This window comes from Platichthys flesus, chromosome 15 (genome assembly GCF_949316205.1).
Source record: "Platichthys flesus chromosome 15, fPlaFle2.1, whole genome shotgun sequence".
Classification (NCBI taxonomy): Eukaryota; Metazoa; Chordata; class Actinopteri; order Pleuronectiformes; family Pleuronectidae; genus Platichthys; species Platichthys flesus.
Window position 1 is genome coordinate 12698191 of NC_084959.1, and position 23068 is coordinate 12721258.

General features: G+C 43.2%; 1 protein-coding gene across 1 annotated transcript in view; it reads right to left on the minus strand.

Annotated features, from left to right (window-relative positions):
* zbtb20 (zinc finger and BTB domain containing 20) overlaps positions 1-20002 on the minus strand; it is a 33245-nt gene extending 13243 nt beyond the window's left edge. Inside the window, exons 1-3 of the mRNA XM_062405791.1 lie at positions 19749-20002; positions 4117-4261; positions 1249-2775 (exon numbers count right to left, since the gene is read on the minus strand). Of these exons, the coding sequence (XP_062261775.1) occupies positions 1249-2755 (1507 nt within the window). The 5' untranslated portion in view covers positions 2756-2775; positions 4117-4261; positions 19749-20002. The remainder of the gene's footprint in view (positions 1-1248; positions 2776-4116; positions 4262-19748) is intronic.
* Between the last annotated feature and the right edge of the window lie 3066 nt (positions 20003-23068).

Here is a 23068-nt window from a genome sequence, read left to right on the forward strand (position 1 = left end):
AACTTGTGATTATTTCTACATTATGGATTATTTTCTTAATTAATTGATTTATATGTGTTTTGTCTGAAACATCACAAAAATGTTTGTGGTAATTTTACACAGCCGGAGGTTGATGTATTCAAATATCTTGTTGCAGCAACTCTACTTCGCACAAATCCATATTTTTAGGAATATTTATTCAGTTGCAATTTGTGTTGAATTTGTAAGGTTCACCCTGTGAATATAACATGTGCCAAAGTATCTGAATTAAAAAATATGTATGTTATAGATATATCAGATGTTTGGTAATCAGAATTCAGCATCATTTTAAATCCAACTGATATCCCATTCTAAAAATACTTTTGAGCTTGATCAATAAGTGACACTTCTTCTGAGCGTGCGAATCCACACGAGTGTGTGAGCAAAACAGAAAATTTGGTTTTAAATAGCCTTCATATAAGGGGTGGCTCTGGCCAACCAATGGATTCTTATGAATAATAATGGCCACTTGAGTAGGAACTTTTTATGAGATCATCTAATTATATGATATCCAATTCTTTCGTTCTGTGATGATAATTTCTTTGGTTTGTGATTAATTAGGCTGTCAGTGGTGCATGGAGGCAGTGCAGCACCAGCAGTCGACTGGCATTGGGAGTCAAATGACAGAGATACCAGTCAGCTGTGACCTGGAGAATACAGATTTTTAAGCTGTTATTTTAAATCTCTTAGGTGTAAAATTATAGCTAACATACACTAAAGCAATTTCCACAATGTCTTAATTACGAATTTCATTCAATAATACTTATTTGTACGAGACGGAAAGTGTCAAGATTTTTTCAGGATTTAAAACTTCATGTTTTTGCTTTCAGAAATGCTCTTGTTATTCTGTTATTAAACTTTCTATGACGACAGAGGCAAACTTGGAGCATAAGACTGCAACTTGCACATCGATGTGTGGAATGAATTCTTGTCACTTTCTCAGTGTGAACAAATTACAATCTCATACCTTGTGTATTTAAAGTAGGCAGTATGCTGTCCCTGCATTAATGGCATTAATGGGAATGAGTAATGTTTTTGTGTTATGATGAGGAAACATTTCCTCTTTAACTTAACACCTTTTAGGAGCTTTCATTGCATCTCCAAGCCAGAAATATTTATCAAGTGCGTCTGTTATTGGAAGCACAGCTACTATCTACATTAACAATATAGAACACAATCCTTTAACTGAGCTTGCTAACTATAAAAAGTCATTCTGACATGTGGACTTACCAGTATGGACAAACATGTGTTTGACGTAGTTCTGTTTTGCAGTAAAGGTTTTACTGCAGAGAGTGCATTCATAGGGCTTCTTTTCCCCCTGACCCAATATTGCAGCCTGTTGCTGTTGAACGGCCACTTGCTGTACCGACATGGCGTTTGGGAATGATGGCATTGCAGGAGGTGGCACTGCCACAAACTGTGTCTGCTGCTGGCCGGGAAGGAAAAACAAAGGCTTGTTGTCTCTAGCCGTCTGTGTAGGAAAGAGTGTGGGCAGGAAGGTGCTTCCAGCAGTGCCCATCACTTGGGAATTGCTGGTCACGGTCATCCTCAGATTGCTGGTGTGTGATTCTGCCTGGCGCATGTAGGGCGGGGCATTTTGCAGGGCCTGGGACATGACTGAGTTTGGCAGGGGCTGCATCATGCTACTGTCACTAGTGCTGTGGGATGTGTCCCCGTCCTCTGACTCGTGCACTTGCTCTGGGGACGAGTCATTGACCTCTATCTGTACTGGAATTCCTTCACCTTGGTGCCCGTCCCCGCTCCCATCTCGGCCAAAGACCGTCAGGTACGGCTGCTGCTCCATAGCATCTGGCTCAGTGCTGATGGAGGAGCTCACCCCTGAGTCAAAACTTTCAACCTTGGATTCACTCTCTACACCCTCGGTATGGTCAGTGTCGTCTTGGCAGTCCCCGTAGCAGCTGTACTCATCTTCGGCCTCCTGCTTTATGTGCATCCCTCCTGTTGTAACCCCGACCGGTAAGCGTGACGGTCGGGTTTGTTTGCGGCAGTGAGTGGACTCTCCTGTGATGAAGCGATCGCCCTGCTGAGACCTCTCCTGGAGTCGGTTTATCCAGGGCGGATCTTGAGACTGGTGGTCCTTCTGATTGCTGAGAGTTGAATCGTAGTTTGTCGACAGAGGGTTATTATAAGGGGGGCGCTCGCGGGTGCCGTTCTGCAGAGGGAGGCCAGGGTAGGTGTACAGTGATGTGTATGCACGATCCATGCTTTGCTGGGATGTTGCTTGCATATAGCCTGACTCTGCGTCGCTGCTGGGCCCAGAGGTGCCTGACTCCGGCGTGCCGCGGGGTGTTTCCTGACCAGAGTCTCCTGGCATAACAGCAAACCCCCCTGGCCCGGCCAGGCCCACATTCTGGGACACGATGCGGGTGCACTCATCGATGACGGTCTTGATCTGTAGGATGCTGGCAGCAGTAAGGATCTGCAGGGCCTCTGACTGAGACACCCGCAGGATCCCACTGTACATAAAGTCAATCAGCTTTTGGATGGATTGCACCGAGACCACAGAAGGGATCTCAATGTCGCTGTAGCCCAAGAGCAGCTTGTCCTGAAAGAAGGGGCTTCCAGCGGCCAGCACGCACCGGTGAGCTCGCAGCATACTTCCATGGATCCGAACAGTCACGTCACAGAAGTGCCCACGGTTGCGCTGCTCATTGAGGGTCTCAAGTACAGAATTGCTGAAGTTGTGGAGATTGATGTTATGAATGCGCTCGGTCATCCCCTTGCAACTGATGTCACCTACAAGCAGGGAGCAACATACCCGACTTAAAAACTCTTTCTGACACGCTGAAACACGACATCATTCAACCGCCTTAAACACAGCAGTACGCCCAAAGTCTTTTTCTCCAAGTATAACAATATATTTCAATTAGCAAAGTGTTATTTATATAAAATTAGAAAAAAATGTAATGTAATAGTTGAATATAAACAATGCAATGAAACAATAATGAGACAATGAATCACATTAGAGAATCTCTGTTGCATGCAACCCAAAAACTCTTTTTACAGGCTATATAGCAGAAAACACAATTACTATAATTAATTTAAATATAGGCCGATGATAAGTAGCATTGGTGCTTATAATGAACAGAACATAGAGTGTTCACTTGGGGATTCCTCAAATGATAATACAGATATGGTAATTCTCTGTCTCATGATACTCGGATGAAAATCAAACAATTTCAACATCTGAGCTAAATAATTTTTATCTTTAATCGTGGTTTAAAAATTCCACATCGTCACGGCGAGAGACAATTAAGATGGTTCCCGTTTAATTACTACAAGTTTCTCCCAGTGTGAATATCTGAAATTCCTCCTGCCGCCATTAGGTGGTGCACTGGGCTCAGAGGACAGCAGGCCTCTTTTGTTAGCCATGTGTTCACAGTGATGTTGCTTCCTAACTATCCTAGGAATACACTAGATGTGACCCGGCTGATCAGTGTGTAAGATAACTTAAGATGATTTTCTCCCCTGTTAGTTGTCGAAACTAACCTAAACATAAATCTAAATTAGATCGGTATATAATGTGGGAATTATGCAAATTGTAGGTTTTAATAATTGCTGTAAAATTAATTTATTTTGCATTAAAACATGCTTGAGAATAATCTAGACTTCAACCTTATCTGAGCGATCATTAAACTCATCACTTTTATTCAACCCGAGGAAGCTGTCCTCGTTTTTATCTCGGAAAACGTGCAAAAATATGAATTTAAGTAGATCCTTAATTTACAATATGTCTGTGCATGAATTATAAGTATTTATGAATTTATATCGGTGATGAAATGCCAGAGTCAACATGTAACTTAAATACTGTATATAAGTGGCGGGAGAAACTTGATCAGATAGAAAAATACAACATCATTTGTCACGCAGTAATACTGTAAATCGAAACAAATTTAACAGCGGTACGAAAAATAAAAACCATATTTGACAGAAGCAGATTTGAGTTTAGCTCAATTGTCCCACCGGTGAAGATTAATAGTGTCCAAACAAACTATTGCGCCTTATTTCAAGCCGAGTTATTTTCGACTGAAACGGCGAAAAGATTTCAAAAAAAATGTGAAACAGTGCAGTACTCACAGTCAGATGACGTTTTGTTACGAAGATGCTTGTGTGGCTGGTGATGAAGTGCGGGTCAAGCTTCAGTTTGCTGGTGGAGATGGCTGATCAGAGGCCGGGTGCTGGGCAAGGCTCTCAGTCCTCTCTGTCCAAATCCTGTGTTGCTCTGCCACAGTGTTTGGAGGGGGAGAGAAAAGACAAAGACAAATCTTAATGCCACATACTGCCTAGTCGATATTGCCACTCCCTTAATGAACCAGGAACCACAGTAACATGAATATCTGCCAGCGACGCGCTGCAACAGATGTGTGAAGAGTTTTCAAAAGCGAGGCGAATGGACCCTCCTGTGTGCACATGACCACCAATTACAAATAAAGGTTGAAAATAACAGTGGTGTTGGGAGACACTTCTTGTCTTAGCAGTTATCTGAGCTGCTGGGCAGCGAAAACCACACCCTTCCAGGGAAAGGAGAAAAAAAAAACCAATTCCTCATAAATCCACACCGATGAAATGTTTTAGTAAATATCTCAGGCAGCGCTCGGCGCGAAGTGTGACATTAAAACAAGACAATGTCCAGCACTGACATGAGAAGTCGGGGAAAATGGGGGGAAAAAAAGAAATATTAAACACACAAGGCATTCATTTAAAAACACAAGAAAGGCATTCAACAACATTAGGCATGTGATGAGCTGATGACAAAAAAAGCCTGACACAATTGCTCTTGTACTATACACACTCATTAGAATGCAAAAGTTTGAACTCAAAACTGGAGACGAAATTGTGTAAAACTGACCGCATAAAAGTCACACACTCACACTGGTATCATTTAAGGTCAGGCCGGGTGAAAATAAAATGAATGGAACCAATGCAAAATGTCTCACATATTAGTTCTACACTGGTCCCAGTGGCTTCAATATAAGCCTCACAAGTAATCGCAGATTACTCTGCATGTTGGCATGTGGATATTTATCATTAACAGGATCATAAATGGGAATCTTAAATATGTTTTTTTGAACATGGACCAAAAAAACGTTCTGGTTACAACACGATTATCAAGTGCTCTGTGGAAACGCCACTGACTGCAAAATGTGGACGGACAGAATGGTGCTAGGATTTGACCAGACCTGCACGTTAGTGTTGACGCATTGTATTATTTCACAAATCCAAAGTACTTCCAAAGAACACACCTCTAGTTAGTGCGAAAAATGACACACATGGAACATTCGAGATTTCTCTAAAAAGTCACCTGTGCATTTTTTCCACAGCCTCTGGAGGACGGGTCCTATGTGCCAAGGTTAAGGATACAAAAGAAAAATCAGGCCATGAATAAGCCAATAGGATATATTCAGAGAGGATTATGATTTTATTTTTTTTATCTGTTGCGTCGTAAACAAGGGCAGAATAACTTAAAGGAATCCAGAGCTGAGGGGTTAAAGTGTAACAGTAATAAAGTGAAATGGCTTCACTCACAGACTGCATTGTGTCTGTCTGCAGGCCTGAATTTAAGAAGCGCTGTTGACACAGAGACGTGTGCTTGTTTTCTTCAAGTGCTCTTGTCAACTAAGAAATTTTATGATTAGATATAGGCAAGTGATAGCACGTTAGGCAGCAGAGGGTGATCACTCTATACCGGGATGGATCATTCTTTGGCACTAAAACGCACACCAAACACGCACCAAACAACACACACACACACACACGTATTTGTTCGGCCATCTTGTTCAGTAAGGATAATCTATTTCATGTTGAAAACCTTAACCGCTAAATTAAAATAAAACTTAATCCCTTCAATCTAAAACTTAGCAGGAACCTGTAATCACTAAGAACAAACCTTTCAAACTTTTACTAAAGATCTCATTATAAACCTGAACTCCAAAATGGAGCCTCATGCTTATATCTAACTTTAAAACCAACAAATAAATCTTCTGCAAGTGCAACCGTCAAATGTCAGAATTGACTTAGTCAAAGGGAAAACCATCAACAGATATCTCCATTTTAATGTCTTCTCTGTATTGTAGGACTAACACACATATGCCAAAATGCCTGAAAGCATTACAGTGACAAATATTTGGCCTGTTCTCTTTGCTAACAGTGGTTTGTCAGATATGGAACTGTATTCTGGACGCCACAGGCCTTCTTTTGGAGGTCACAGTTAGACAATGCAAACATATATGATCCCTCCCGGGGCTCCCCCGTGCCCATCCAGACATGTAAATCCACCTGCCTACGGGGTAAAGTGAGGTGAATGCTGGCAACAAAGGAGCAGGCCAAGGGAAGCAGGCTTCAGTTGCCCAGACTGCCACTCACAACAGTGATTCCATTTTAGCCGTGACACAGTGGGTGAGCAGCAGCCAGCGCCTACCTGCAGTGAATTCTAATCAGCCCAGGGGTCTGTCTCCCTCCCTCCCTCCTGTACCCTGTCTTGGACTAAAGGGGCTGATGATCCTTCAAAATTAATTAGATCCTTGTAGGAGGCGGCCATTTTCTTTCACTTAACGCTCCACCCAAAAAAGAAAAAACATTTTTGGGAATAACACAAAATTCAGGTGTGTATTTTCCCCCCCATCCCCTCATTGATCTGCCTCTGTGCGCGCCTCTACCTGTTTCCTGTTTCATCACGTTGTAACTCTCTCGCCGTCTTTCCCTCCATCTGTCTGTCTCTCCGTCTGTGCCCCCGCCCCCGCCCCCCCCCCCCCCCCACACACACACACACACACACACTACCCGCCCCGTCTCCCCTCCCTCCCTCTGAACCCTCCCCAACACCCTCCGCCCCTCTCCGGCTGCCTCCATGCTCCCAGCTCCGTGTCTGCCTCTGTGGAGTTTGCTGTCAATAAATCCCCAGAGGTCAGTTTGTCTGCTGGAAATCAGACACAATGCTTCAGACTGCCAATGCAATGCATGCTCTGCCGCTGCCGCCACAACAAAGACTGGGGAGGGGTGGAGGGGTGTGGAAGTGGAGAGGGGGCACGAAGCAGAAGAGAAAAGGAGGGCAAAAATTAAGGCAGAGAGATGAAGGTTGCAACTTGGCCAGCCCAGACTCCAGGTTAATCAGCCGTCTGCATAAGGTGACTGGCTGATGAAATACGCAGCATCGCATTGGACATTAGTTAATCAAGGGTGGGGTAGGGGGGGTAAAATGGTGAGGATGGGGGATGGGGTGGAGAACAGACATAAGAGGCGTGTGCCCATGAAAGGAGCAGTGTAAGCCATGTGAATAATATACATCTTGAATATGCAAATAGCGCGTACACACACTATACAGACATATATTCAAGGCCCTGGCCACATTTAAATGTGGAGATAAAAGGGCCACGGGGCATTGTGAAACGCTCACGTCCATGCATGTGCATTCAGCGTCTTGATGGGTCCGCTGCACATTTGCACTTATCAGGAGTGTTTTTGTGTTGCGCCTTATTAATAGTAATTTATGTTTGAATTTGTTTGAGACCACTACTGCTTAACAACCACTGTCCAACGTTGTAATTATTAATTTCAATCATCCATTTAGCGCGAGTGCATTAGCATATAAACTGCCAGAAATCCTGCTTTAATGCTATGGTCGGGAGAGGTGATCTAATGCAATTTAGAGGACAATGTAAATGTGTGTCTGGGAAATATTAGGGGGTAATCAGGAGACGAGGTGCAGGTCTGAGGAGTGACAACTCAAGGTGTGTTCCATAACGACACCACACGCTCATTTCACTCCTCTGAAGAAGAGAAAAAAAACAACAATTAACAGCTACAACTCAGTGCAATCAATCAAACTTTCCGTAAAATATGAGTAAATGAATTAAGCGTCAGCTGATGCTGTGAAGTCTGTGTTCCCGCTGCACAATTAAAAAGGATTCTTTTAGGTGACTGAATATTCATCTCCAGCCAACAATGTAATTCAGAGTGATGTGGCTCATGTTACATTCAAATATCTGTCCATAGTGTTGTGAATCAATCAACCTGTGAGGTAAATAAATGCACCTAAATATCACACACACACATACACACACACACACACTCACACACCCCAGGAGAAGCAGCAGCAAATGCCTCACACTCTCGAGACTGAATTGATTTGCCTTTTCTAACAGTGACTGAAAATCATCAACAGGCACGCGTAGGCTGATGACAAGTTGAGCCAAGTTTTTCACACATTTGTTTTTCTTTCTCCTTTGACTTGGTTTTCTCCCTTGTCTGAAACTGTATATGGTGCAACATCACATCACCAGCAAAATATTTCTGAGATGAGCCGAAAATGTCCAGTGTTGCTAGAGACACAACCACATTACTTTTGAGCCGAGCGTTCCATGAAACAACAACCACGTGAAACATCTTCCTGAACTTTGAAGCAGCTCTCCACGTAAAAACCACAGACGTGGGACGACTCTTACTTCACAACCACAGTTTTGTTTTTCGAGCTCAGCGCAGGGGACACCTTCAGAAAAAAACGTAGCAAGCACTATAAAAAAGCATTTTATGAATTCACAACAACACTATTAAGCAGCAGATTAATGTGTTCCACAGAAAGCCTTTAAAACGTGACTGGATATGCAGCTTTCTGATAAAATCCTTAGGCAAACAAGAAACAATAAACACCAGCATGCCAGTACACAAGCGCAGGACAGTAAAAGTATTTTTGACAAGGAAGCCTGTCAGACCTATTTCATTGTCAGATGTGCGGATAATCTAATTCTAATATAGAGATTTAGGGGCATGTTCAAACAAATCTGTACCAGCAGAAAACACAGCATATTGTGCTTTATAACGATTTCTAAAAGAGCATAGAGAGAAAAAAATAAACAGACTCTTAAATCTATAAAGTATCTCACTATGGTGATGGAAAGAACGCTTTCAAGAACATCTTAGCCCTGGCAAATGGCTGTGCTTTTGTTAATGAGCATTTGACCAAAAAGAACCATCTGACTACTCATATGACAGTCTCCAAAGCACCTCTAACCCCTGAAGCAGATAATGCTAAATTCAAGAGTTATCATTTAGGCACAAGTGTCCACAGCAAATGCCTCTCCACAGCTACTACACATGTCGAGGACATTTTACCTCTCCAAAAAAAGAACCTCGCTGGCCATTAAGAGATCTTCATGGACCTACACAGATGCTCATAGGATTTCTCTGTCTGTCATGAGTGCAATATGCCAGAAGAGCGCTTAATTAATTCGGTTCGGCGAGGAATCCCCAACTCCCTGTTAGTTCGTCTCCATGCCTGGATGATATATAAGTAAACAAGATCTCAACAAGTGAACTGTGTGGTATAGAGAAGCTGTAGCACCTTTATGCCTCAGAAAGAAAACCAACTGTCTCCTGACTTTCTGTTCTTGAGAGATAAAGCAGAACAAAGATGCTTTGTTCTGAATTTTGAGTCGATAGTGTGGGACCTCCGCTAACGAGCGAGCAGTTCTAACAGAACAGCAAAGCGCCACGACATGTTAGGTTACACTAAGTGTATATAATGTTCGTCACTAGAGAGACCACAGAGAAGGAAGACGCACACACAAACACACGCGTGCAGTGCGTCGACGGAGTCCAGTAGAACAGAACAAAAGGTGCTCACACAAGCATTGTGCAAGGCTGACTTTCATATACAACACTAATAGGATTATAGTAAAGGTGTTCTCACACACACAGACACACATACACACAGTCAGCAGCAGTGTGAACTACACACACAGGGCTACGATATTCCCTCTAATATACACTAATGGGTTATGTAAAATGTTATTATAATAGGAGTCAAACACAAATTGAATCCTGAGATTTTGTGATTATTTTTCTAAATATTTTATATTATTGTCCGGTCATATAACATTTAATCTAATCTCACCACGTCAGTTTAGGACAGTGTCATCTGAGGACACGGTGATGTAACCAACAACAGTGCGTTAACTTCATTTCACCATTTGTGAATGTGATTTGGAGCAGCCTCTGAAGTCCTACACCATGTGTTTCACCAGCAGCTGCACGAGGGTGCACGAGCCAGTGCCGAGCTGGTCCGGCAACAGAGCTGAACTTTCAGAGATGCACGATGGCGCTCCAAGCAGCGCAGCACAACCATGGAACCCTGAACCTGGATTTTTTTTTTGTTAGCTGGATTTGCGCTTCAAGGGTGAAAAGTCCTGCCTCTCTCCCAGAACCTGGCAGACCCAATACTTTCCCTTTTCTTTTTTTTAAGAGTTTACAGAAAAGGAGTGCTAACACGCTACATGTTGACAATATGGAAGCAAAGGAAAGGGTGGAAATGGACTTTCTGAAAAAAGGTTTTCATGATGCAATATATTTCTTCATCCAGACGCCGTGACTGCAACAATGCACAAACCATGACTGAGATATATTATGTGTCTACAGCTTCATATGTGAACAAAATTTCAAGCAGAGGCTATTCTGTGTTTATTTTGAACCTTATAGATGTAGCACTTTTTTGTGTATTTATAGTCTGGCAGGTTGTTGCATAGTAAATACAGATTATATATGTCTCTTCAGCTCATTTGACATATGACCGATCTAAAAGTGTAACGCTGACACGCTGAAACACAGTCAACCAAATGAGTGACCTATACGCACGTCCACCGAGGGCTCTGGTCACAGTGGTCTGCATGTTAGCCGGGCAACACAAGTTAGGACTGAAACTCAAACAGTCTGAAATTAGCACAAATGTAAGACTTTCACTGAATCCGATTGGGAGGAGGCCCGATCTACCCACAGTGGGGAAACCTTATCCATACAGCACTGTGTCGCAAGGCAAAGTTGCCAAAGAAGCCAGCTAGATTTCCCCATTTTAGTATTGTGTCGATGATATTCTAGTAAAGACAAACTCAAAAAGAGGACGAGATAGCATCTGGAAATGTGAGCTGATTAAAAATGTTCCAATATACACTGCAGAACATGCAGATACGTCCAATGGAAACAGGGCTTCAATAAACACAATAAGGTCAGTAATCTATAGCAAGTATCAGCTAACATAGGGTATTAATAACAAGTAAGAGTCATTTTACAAAAATACTGACGGTATCCAAACAATATACCAACACACACACACAGACACACACACTGTTACTCAGTAAATCTGGATAAATTATACATTTTCTACTTCAGTGACTGCAGCCTTAGAAACTGATGAAAAAATACTGTAATTCATGGAAACTCAAAATTATAACTGAGCCTCGCACAACATTTATCAACACTGATTTTGTGTTTTGGACTGTGTGCATGTGTAATAGTGAAACAGAATCTGTAACATGTGTCAAAATCTTAACCAGTATTTACAAATGTACATTGTACATGTACTTTGTAAAGCTGATTATTTTCTGTATACTATGTTGTGGATGCTTTTTATGAAATATGTTTTGGTCCAAGCTTTGTGTGGCGCTGTGTAGCGATCTGCTGTAAATTAGATTTGCAGGTAGGTTCTTTTTTTTTTTCTTACGCTCAACCTTACCTACCAAGCTCAGGAATGCCTGCAGGGAAAAGGCACGCTAAGCGAGTGTGTGTGTGTGTGTGTGTGTATTGGTGTGGTTATACTAGTTCTACAGCACAAGTTGTGTAAACATTACCACATATTATCACTGATCACATATCATACAATTCTCTGTTGCAAATACATATATTGAGCATTTTAATGGTGATGCCTCTCGGGCTGTGTATTTGTCGTCGAAGCTACTCTTAACTCATTTTGGTAGTGATGTTTTACTCACTGGTGGGGAAGCTATTAAAATGAAGAATACGTTCTTTGGTCCTTTCATCAACCAGAAGGTCAGTTGTCGCCGACTGGGCCAAAAAAAACATTGATATCTCCACAACGTAAAAGATCAATGTTACGTCAAGTATTACATGTCATTTTGTAGGTGAAAACACATACAAATGAAGGTGAGATGGTTTTTTTTTTTCTGCTAAATAATCAATCAGCCAATTCAATCAGTACAATTCATGGTGAGCACCTTCACATTTGCAATTATAATATTCCTATTGAGCTCAAACTGGTTTCGCTGTACAAAGCACGGTGTAATAAAGGCAAAGCCCAGTTGGTTTGTAATGAGTTTCCATTACCCTACCTACCAAATGTTTGTTGCTATGCAATGTGTCCCTACCTGCCACACAAGCTATTTGACTTTTCACCACCACCGCGAGCCTAACCATCATCGGTATGTGCTGGTGCAGTTTTGGCTGCCTGGTATGTTTCGTGTGCGAAACAGTGGTGTCACTACAGAGTGATCTCCCGGCACGGAGCGGAGAGATAACATAACCCCCCATGGGCTTCATCCATGATAATCATGTGGCCTTTTGGCCCAGATAATGCACATGTTGGCTGGTACATACAGTCTCTTTGAATGTGGCCGAATGATTCTCTCTGATGGTAACAATCTATGGCCCATAAGCCCAAGAGTGTAACCTAAGCTCATCAGCTGCTTCTGGTAACATTACTATAAAAACCATGCCACATGGCCCGAGAGTATTTTCAGCAGTTACAATCATAAATGTGTTAATTCTAAGTCATTTGTTCTGCCGTGTGTAGCCCAAGAGGAGCAGGAAGCTTTGCACTTTATTTTAGTTTTTAGATTTTTTTCTTTGTGCAACACAGGGTTACAGGCTGAGTGAATGTAATGTCATAGCTTCAATGACTAACTCCTGTAAGTGTGTTTCTCTGTTTGTGCGTGTGTTAGCCTATAGTGACCTGCACAGGGTGTTGCCCTGCCTTCCTCTGTAAATGCATGTTGGGATATGCTGGGCTGACCCTGGAGGAGTCAGGAGGAAGTATGAAAACATATTCATGAATGCATGAATTTTGAGACGCTTGGCACACTACTACAGTCAAAGGCCAGGAAAGTCATTGCCTCTAAATACATCCATATCGGTTGACTTGTTTACTGGATTTCTAAGTGAAAGAGGACGTTATTGTTGGTTTACGTTGCAGCTGCCACAAGGTCTTTTATTGGAAGATTTCACTAAAGTGAAAAACACTGTGCCACAACTGACAGCTATTACATTGCCATACTAACCGCCGAAACATCTTGTGGAGGCACATGGTGTGCATGTGTGTTTAAAATGTAACACAGTGGTTATTAACTGGATCTGGTGCTAACAGGACGATCACACTGGGTTTGTCTTTACCACTTTTAAAAGTCAAATGCACTGTGAAAACAAGCTTGGCTACTTAACTAAAAAAGAAAATGTGTTTGTTGTTGAACAGGTTGCGTTTTGGTTTCCCTTTGCCATGTGGTCCAACAATCGTTAGTCAACCACAGTCCAAGCAGATGCAAAAAAAATTAAAAAGTTGCCGGGTTGGTGAAGTCGTATGCCAAATCAACAATGGTTCCCAGTTTGTTGAAGATTTTTTTTTTATCTGTCTTTGTCAGGGTCAATTTTAGGGTAAAACAATGTAGAAAGTATCAGAGCAAATCATCTTTTCATTTTCATGATAATGGGAAAAAAAGTAAATTCCCCAAAAATGTTTATTTCAAAAGACAAAATGCTTTTTGTGTTCCTGCAGCTGCATTTCAAAAAACGAATGAATTGCTCGAGATCGAGAGAGAGAGAGAGAGAGAGAGAGAGAGAGAGAGAGAGAGAGAGAGAGAGAGAGAGAGAGAGGGGGAAAAAAAGGAAGAAAAAAAGTTTTGCGATTCTGTGGAAATACTTTAAGGTTACCACAATCTTTATTTTGCGATAAACTCGCAACAAAAATACTATTGTGTGCCCATTTCACAGTAACATACCGATGTACCTTGAGTCAGTCTGTGCGTGATCTTAACATTTTGGCTGCTGTGAGTGCTGTTTACTGGCAGCAGGCTTAATAAGTCTTCCTGAAGCCAAGATAAGAGCAACGGGTTCACGGCATGTATTCTTTGTAAAAAATTGTTTTCAAAGTTACTCTTTCTACTTGGTAACTACTCACTTTAACATTGTCTTCAACTCTCTTTAGATACTTCCCCCCCCTCTTCACCAAGGCAGTGATCTCACCATGACTTGTAGAAAACCATATGGGTAGCAGGGGTGAACTGAGGACACACATGCACCTTGGCAAACATACAACCTCGCTATTAGAATCCAGGATACATTTTTCACATCAGTTGAATGCCTGGGCCTGCGTGTGTGTTTAAAGACAGAGCATACAAATGAGCCTTAAGCACGTATAGCATGTAGATGCAATGCAAAGAGGGAATGTTTATTGAAGATTAAAAGATATATTAAAGTAACTTATTTCAGTTTTAATCCGGTTTTCTTGTTTGCCTCGAAAGAGAGGGACTATCTTCTGTACTTCTTGTGAAGCAACTTCCAGCACAACTTTCAGCACAAACAGATGAGTTTGCGTGAAAAGCTTTTAAAAAAAAAGTCTGTGAATATAAAGACGAATGAATCAAGAGTCTGTTTGTAATTTTAGCAAAGGTAATGGAAACACATGGTCACACCCACAACTGGACTGTGTTTGCACTGTATGTAGTGTATGTATGTATCAGAAAACAACAGGAAGTAGCTTTTAAAAAAGAAGAGACCATTGAAAATAAAATATAATATTTAATATTATATTACTCTAATTCTGTATCCAAACTGTATGGCTGAAGACTAACTCTGGAGGAAGTGTGTATAGAGCAGTTTGGTCAGGGCTGGTCCTTTTTACATATATTTTGAATATAACTCAATCAGTTGATCCAAAAACAATGTTTTATTTACCATTGAGATATTTGGGCAATTTAAGGATATTAACTGTCCTTTCATAAGACTTTATTAGATTTTATAACCAAACCAGAGCTTCCTAACAACAGCGTGGTGCGTTCGCAAATTTCATTATGCATTCCTGTGATACTTGCAGGGAGGGGGAGATTCCAAAACAAAAGCTGAAAACTGAAAAAACACAGCTTTCTAGTTTTACATCAGTTTTCCACACGACGTGCGCTCTGAAAGTCGTTCAGAGTGAATGAGTTTCTCCGACCAGTCCTTTTCAATTTGTATCTGCTAATTCACTATAAGGGGAAGGAAGTCTTCTTTTTTTTTTAACCCCTGCTCTATGAATTATCAAATTCAGCTAGTTGTTTTCAGCCGACATGAGAGTCTTCTTCTAGCATTATGAATACATAATAAATCAGTGACTGGTTAAATAAAAAACCTTCGGTTTTATCCCCAAATTTTTTTATCCTGGCATAACAGTTCCCTCGTCCATAAACAAGATATATCTCGCCTTATATAAACACATTATTTCCCATCTTTGCCTTTCTGCTGAAAGAAAATCACCATAGCTCATTGTAACAGCATTTATGTTGCATAATACAGCTAAGGGGTAAATTTTCTCCTTAATTACAAAGGCAGCTTTTACAGATTCTGAATAGGTTTTGCAATTGTGTGTGTGGGTTTTTCTTGTGTATTTTGTAGAATAAAAAAAAAAAATGATGTGAAGAGAAGCATGTTATGTGTGAAAAAGGTGCTTTGTGAGTAGAAGGATCCCAGCCAGTTTAGCCAGGAGGCAGCTAGCCTGCCAACAATTTCTAGTTTTGAAAAAAAAATCTGTATATGCTAGCAAACCACCAAGGTAGAGTTGGCGAACACTCACATCATGATATTTTACTACAATCAAGAAAATGAATATGTGTGACATGTTTATCATTAACATTATCTCAACCTCTCTGAAGACGTCCAGGTCTTTTAAGTTTGCCATTGGAACTGGGGACTCACATGCAGTATTAAACAGCAGTGGCTGTAAAACAGCAGTCTTTGCAATAAACATCAGGTGAGAAACTTTATGTGCTCCTCTTAAATGAAAACCAAAAGCATAGAGGCTATACAAGACTTAGCATGAACTTTAAGTCGTGCACCTGAAAACATCAGGTTGGAACAACAGAAAAGATTACTCCTTGCTCCATGATGCAATATTCTTCTAATGTGTATTATACGAGAGCAAGAAGAAGAAAAAGGGCAGAAAAGAAGAAAAAACAAAACAGTGTGGGACAAAAGGGCCAAGCAGTTAACAAGCACTGTGACATTCTGGATGCAATCCACAAAGTAGCTCGTTATATCGATGGATCTCTACTGCATTCCCAAAATGGCTGCCAAATATGTTCAACTGGGTTAGACAAAGTACCAGGATGAACTCCAGTGCATAGTCTTTTGTCATATGGCAAAATCCCCTTCTAAGGACTAACCTTATTATCTTTCTTCCTATGTAATGGTTAAGCAAGAATTTCTAACATTTTGACAGTGGATGCTAATTAATACCCTGCCACATAAACTTTATTAACTTTAAAGTCTCTGTTGCAGTAAAATAAAATTGTATTTTACTGTATATGTGGCAAACTAAACAGCACTGCATGATTCTGTAGACTGGAGTGAATTCTACCCATGATCATTAGTACATGTCCTCTCCACTACATTGTGAAATAAAGCACTACCGCCTAAAAAAAATCTTGAGGAAATCCTGGTAGCAGCCTGGTGAAGATGGCAACCAGAAATGTGGCAGTGCGGAGGCTTCAGAGAGAGGCTTCTCTGTCTTGTGTATTTGGACATTTTCTTTTACTGCGCTTAAAAGAAAAAATTGGAATCCTGACCTACCATCTGTGTGCATGTACAGTACAAGATTATTGCTTTTTTTTTTTCTCCAATACTCTCTTCCAAGAGAAGCAGATATACATACATCAGTGCAGCATGGTACCCTTACACATAAACCCGATGAAATCAGGTGTAGCAACAGTGACAATATGGGCACACTATGTCAATTTGCTCATCAATAATAAATTACCGAATGTGAAGACAGTGTGGCAGGCTACAGAGGACGAGTGAAAGATGGTGAAGCCAAAAGAGAATTGGGATTGATTGTTGGGTGTGGATTAACTACACACCTCTCCGCCTGCCTTCATCTGAGTGGGACTCCAGTTTATCTGCTAGGTCTCCTTCATATAATAATGAGTTTCCTTGGTCTGCAGACATGCTCTTAAATATTCATTAGTCATGGGTGGGTTTTAGCCGTGACACAGAAAGCGGGAAATGGCGATGGCTCAAACACTGTGAATATTAATGTACATGTGGAATATATACATATAAATACTCATTAGAGTCTTAACTGAGACGAAACTGGGCACCTGATACTCTGGACTGATATACATCCCCCCACCCCTCTCAAAGCACATAATGGCTGGTGCTCTTCCAGCAGCTACTGTACACCTCTGTGCTGATAAAAAAAAAAAAAACAAGAGTTTTTGACATCAAGCTGTGGTGAGAGCTCACTCACACACAAGGCAAGTACCCTTCAATTCATCAAACAATAAAACAAAATGTCCAAAAATGCAGGTTGTGTCGAGTTTCTTTGAGCATGAAGGGGATCCGTGCCAGTGCACACTTTGTGACAATATAATTTTTACCTGACTCTCTCCACGTGCACGCCTGTCAATCAATGCCTCACAATTCACAGGACAGATTCGGAATAATGTGCAGCCTGCAAGCTCACGGGAGAAATGTGGCATGCCGGCTGCACGGGGCTGCACACTCATCCCCGTGTTCTCCAAGTGCGTCCATTCAGAAAACAAATGATCCGGTGAAGCCATCACTTACATAACCAAGCCTATACCATCGCAGCCCGTTATACATTGAGGATATGTATTGTGAATGGAGGCGAGGGGGGGGGGGGGGGAGAGGAAGTGATCGCAAACAAAAAAGTGAGAGTGGATGAACGCACAATCGTGTGGTGAAATGAAAACCTAAACACACAACACAGACAACACACAGGTGGAAGTCCACAGACCGTGTGCGCGCGCTGGATGGAGCCGGACGCAGCGTTGCGCTCTCACGCCGCCTCCCCTGTGTCAAACCCGGGACCCGGCTCTCCGGTGTGTGGCTGCACTTGGCGTCCTCTCACGGCTGCAGCCTCAGTGGTCACACCGGAGCTATCACCTCTGGCTCGACTAACGTGTCGACGCAAAGCTTTTGTACCTGCGCACAACTTGTGGGGTTACATATCCAGAGCCCTGTGCCGATTAATCAGACCCAGAGTGTGTTGGAGCTGTGGCACAAACTATCAGTGGCGCCGGTGATAGACACAAGAACATGCTGCACTCTCTTTATCTGACATAGCCAAGCGCTTTGGGACAACATCTGTTTGCCACACACACACTCACACACACACACTAATACACGTGCACGCTCTGTCTCTGCCCCCTTTCTCACTTAGACACACAGACACACGCACGGATAGATGGAGCCCCAAAAGAATACGACTGACATGTTGCTCCGGATAAACTCCCCGTGGCCCTTTAAGTGAATTTTGAGGAGTCACTGCTCCATTTCTTTTTATTACATCGACAATGTGCAGCATTTGGACACATTTGAACTTTAGTATATACCTCCACGGTGCCAGCCTCGCGAGAAACGGAGAAAAAACGAAGGCATCACGGGTGGCCCATGAATATTTTTGCAACAGAAATGTCTCAAAAAACGAGCAGGAAGCGTCTAATGCAACTTTAATCACAACTCAACATGGCCCCGTGTATCTAGGCCAGCCTCCGCCAAAACATCCTTACGTCGAAAACATTTTCTCACAATTTAAGCTATAAATAAAATTTAAAAAAGCGGATTTGCGACATTTAAAGTGACCATTTTCTTTTTTTTTGTTCTTTTTTTTGGGAGAGGGGGGTGGGGGGAGAGAAAGAAACATGGCACCAAAAAAAATCCAGAGCCAGTGTCCCGCTGGATCTGGATGTGATTTATCTCAGAAAACTGAACCTGCAGTATTGTTTTACCCTCAGACACAATAGCCAGCCTGCCTCCCGCCTGCTGGACACAGCTCGCTGTAACCCCATCTCATAAATACCACACAGTATTGATATTAATTCATAAGGAGAGAGAGAGAGAGGGGGGGGGAGAAAAATAGGCTAGACATCTGTCTGAGGAGCCTGTACGCGCGGTGCTGAGCCGCTGCTATAATGATCCAGTCATTTCGACATCAGTCTATCAAGTTCAACAAACCGACACGTATCGAAAGAGGTTACGACTGTGGGTTACAGTGGTTAATAGCGAGAAGGAGACGCGTTTCCTCTGACTCAAATAACTGACCTAAAAGCCAAAATGCGCACGTCGGCTGGCCACAGTTGTTCCGGGCTCCCAGTGTGTAAAATGTGAGCGAGCGGAGCTAAAGCCTGTGCGAGCATCGCCGGTTGCGAGAACCGGACCTGTGAACCCACTTGGAACCGGTAGCATTGTTCTCAAGTGTGCCCTGGTCCGGCTCCCTCACGCACGAAGCCGAAAGTCGCCCGTAAAGAGGCTAAAGGTAAAAGGGGCATGATGAGAATAATGGCAAATGGAGGGGGAAACTTGCGTCATGCCAGGGCAGCGCGTTTTTTTTTTAATCTATTTTTTTAAAAGACGAATGTTAACCGTCAACTAAGAAAGAGGGCAGCTTAAAAACTCACAAACACTGACGTTAGATATCCGAGATCCACCGGAGAAAATGAAGTTTCCGATTGTGTGGCTGCCCAGAGCTTAATCATTGCCCGGGTGAAGCTACAGCCAACAACTGTACATGGAAGTCAAAGAGGCATTTCATGCAATTTCACACCGAAGTAAACGCGCACGTCCCCACGTCTTAAACAAGAAAATCCCCCTCCGCGACAACAGCACCACGGAGCCGGCGAAGACCCATCCCCTCTCCCCGCGTACTTTTCTAAATTTCTTACCTGCACTTCGAAGCACGTTGAAAAAGTGGCGACAGCGTTTCCACGGCTCCCCTTGCGTCTTTTTCTTTTTTTATTGTCCTCCCCCGACGAAGAGCTGTTGCACTTTATTATTTGTGGATGTTATTGTGATGATTTGAAATGTGTTCCTTTACTTTGTTTCATTTCTCACTTCCATCTTCTTTTCATCTCATCAATAAACACACGCTGCAGCCTACCTTCATAGAGCAGCTCGGTTCAAGTGTGCCCTCCCATTTTTTAACTATACATCGAGTACTTTGAGGGGTGGCGATGGTGGTGGACTGGAGGGGTGGGGGGTGGGAGGGGGGAGCGGGTGCTAGGGGATGAGACGGTGGTGGTGGTGGTGGGTGAGGGAGGGGGGCACGCAGGCACGCCTTTCCACTTAAAGCTGCTATTGGAAGAAGCGGTGCACTGTCTTGGGTTGGATCAGAGAGCCGTCAACATTTGTCGCGCCCCCCAATCGCAGGGAGCGCAGCGGCAGCAGCAGCAGGACTGGTGGAGGGGAGGGGGGCAGAATGAGAGAGAGAGAGAGGGAGAGAGCTGCTCCATTATGGCTCTCATGGAAGTGGTGGGAGTTGTAGTAATAGTAGTTGTAGTAGTAGTGTTCTCCTCCTACTCGCGCTGTTTAAGATATTTTGCTCTGGGAGGTCTAAAGAAATGATGGAGGTCCAGGGGAGGTGGGAGATCAAAGGCGGGTACGAGGAAGCGATGCGCCCCGGCCACACGCACTCACTCCACGTGCACGTCACCCATTTGATTTAGTTCGTGTGTTTTAATGCCTCACTGTGCGCGCACTCCCTCAGTATATCGCAAAATGTGAATGAACTCGCGGATCTCTCCCCCGGTCTGGGATCAGGAGGGACGGCGGTGGAGGGACGAGAGGGGAGGGAGGGGACGGTGGCGTGTGTGTGTGTGTGTGTGTGATGGTGGTATGGTGTGTGGGGGGGAGGCGGGGGGGTGTCAGTTATGTGTCCATCACGCTTCCGAACTTTGCATTGGACGCCGCCCCTGCCAGTACGGCGAGCCAGCTGCGCCGCGGCCTCCCATTGGCCGCCGCCGCCGCCACTCATCCCCCAGCGCACAACAAGCTAGATTGTCCCGCCGTGTCTTCCACTTTCTACGCATTTCTATTTTCTCATTTATTTATTTTTTAACGTCCTGAGCTGACCTCGAGTCTGCGAGCGGGGGGGAAAAATCGGTGTCGGTTCAGCCGGCCAATCAGATGAGGTGGAGCGATTGCTTTTTTTCTCTCTTGTTGTTGTTGATTTTTTTCAGTGATTATCCAACGCCTTGAGATACAATGTGGCTGGCATAGAATAAAGCAGTAATGGGTCATGTGAGATGAACCCCCCCCCCCCCCCGAATAAAAACTACCCCCCCCCCCCCCAACACACACACACACCACCACCCCGCACCCACCGCCTTAATGCCCCCCCCCCTCTCTGTCTAGACAGTGACAGGTGTGTGTGTGCGCGCGTGCTCGTCCGGGGGTTCGGATCTGGATAATGAAGCACGCGCACGGTTGGTGTCTAACAGATAGCTCCACTAAAATATTCATGTGTGCGCGTCCTGTGCCCGTGCGCGGGGCGGAGCACGATGTGCCTGCGTCTTCACAAAGGGGTCAACTGAGGTTATGCTCGATCGGCCCCGTCTGATAAACGCGCACCGGCCTCACGCGTCCGCTGCACGTTGGCGGTGCGGAAACCCTGCGCGAGGAGCCGCGGCCCCTGAACTTTGCTTTCCACGGGCAACGCAGCTGTACGGGGGTTGGGGGGGGGGGGGGGCAGAGGTGTAGCTTCACCGCCATCTCTCTCCCTCCGCACGGATGTTGTGCCGTGCAGCGCCGCGCTGAGCAGCCGGGGCACTCGCTGGGCTGTGCGCGCCATCTGCAGGACTGTGCTGTGGATTAATACGGCGGGTTCAGCGGAGGACACCCTTCCGTCACTGATTTGACCTACATTAACCAGGAACAACGTAGGAACACCACCGCCGGCTTTAATGCAGCGCTTTGCGTCCCCACAATGAAGCGCGCATTAAAAGCGTTTTTAATATCCACCGAGAGGGCTCAACGTGTCACTTTAGGATCACAATGTGAGCGTCCTGCCGATCCGCGTGGCGCACGCCCTCCCGGAACACTTTGTTTCAGACACTTCCCCTGATTCCCTCGGCTCAGCCAGCACATGCAGGGAGAGGGACTGCACAGAGGACAACACGTAGCTGTAGTGGAGCCACCGAGGCCCGAGCATGTTCAACTGGACTGACCTGCCCTTACTGCTCGCTACTGCAGCAACCGTGAGAAAACATCCGATTCAAAAAATATGCTTAATTATTTTTGCTGAACAGATACAACAGCACAGGATAGTAACAGCAGAATAATAACATTTACTTACTCGTGTTACTAAATGTACAAAATGTAAAAGCTAAAAGGTGCAGTTCCATGACAAATGATAAAGGCTATTATGAGCTATAATTCACTGTAATATAAAATGCAATAATTTTTTTTAAATATACAATGAAATATACAACAAGAATAAGCATATATGTATATATATATAAATATATTGATATATATTAATATATATATAGTTCCTCAGTGACCTTTTCGTGTGCAAATAAAAATAATACGATATTATTTGCAGTGATTCTAAATTTGTCCTCAGTTAACGAGAAAATAAGGTCTCAGCAGCACATCAGTTACTGCAAGTGTGGATCACACCTGAATACTGGCTCCGAACCCAGGCTGTGCAGATATAATAGAAAAACCACTCTGTCGGCTTTCACAGCTTTTGAATTTGAAATCCCTGCATGTTCTTGCACATCAAAAGTTTTTCTTTTAAAGTACAAAATGTCAGCTGAAAATAAAAGCTAATAAAAACAAAATGATCAAAAAGCTCGTCACATGTTGCTGGATGTATTCAACATAACAAAAAAATCAACTGGCAGTTGTTAATTTTCAGTTCTTGAAAGAATACATTTTAAAACATGCGACTTGAGTATACTAAACAAGCATGTTGATTGTAAAATGTGACCACCGAGGGAGACTGAGGTGAATACATGTGTAGAACTCCTATCTGGTCTTTATTCATTACTGATGAATTCCTCATTAATTTGTTCCATTAATGAATACAAGTAAGAATTCATAAAATTAATAGAGGCATGAATTTGAACTAACTTCACCTTCAATCTGTGACATTATCAGTCAATTAAGAAAGACATTTTCTTTTTAAATTTTTTGTGATTAGAATTTCACATGAAAACTGAATCGTAGCCACAAATAAAAGGTTCTGTTCTGTAGGAACATG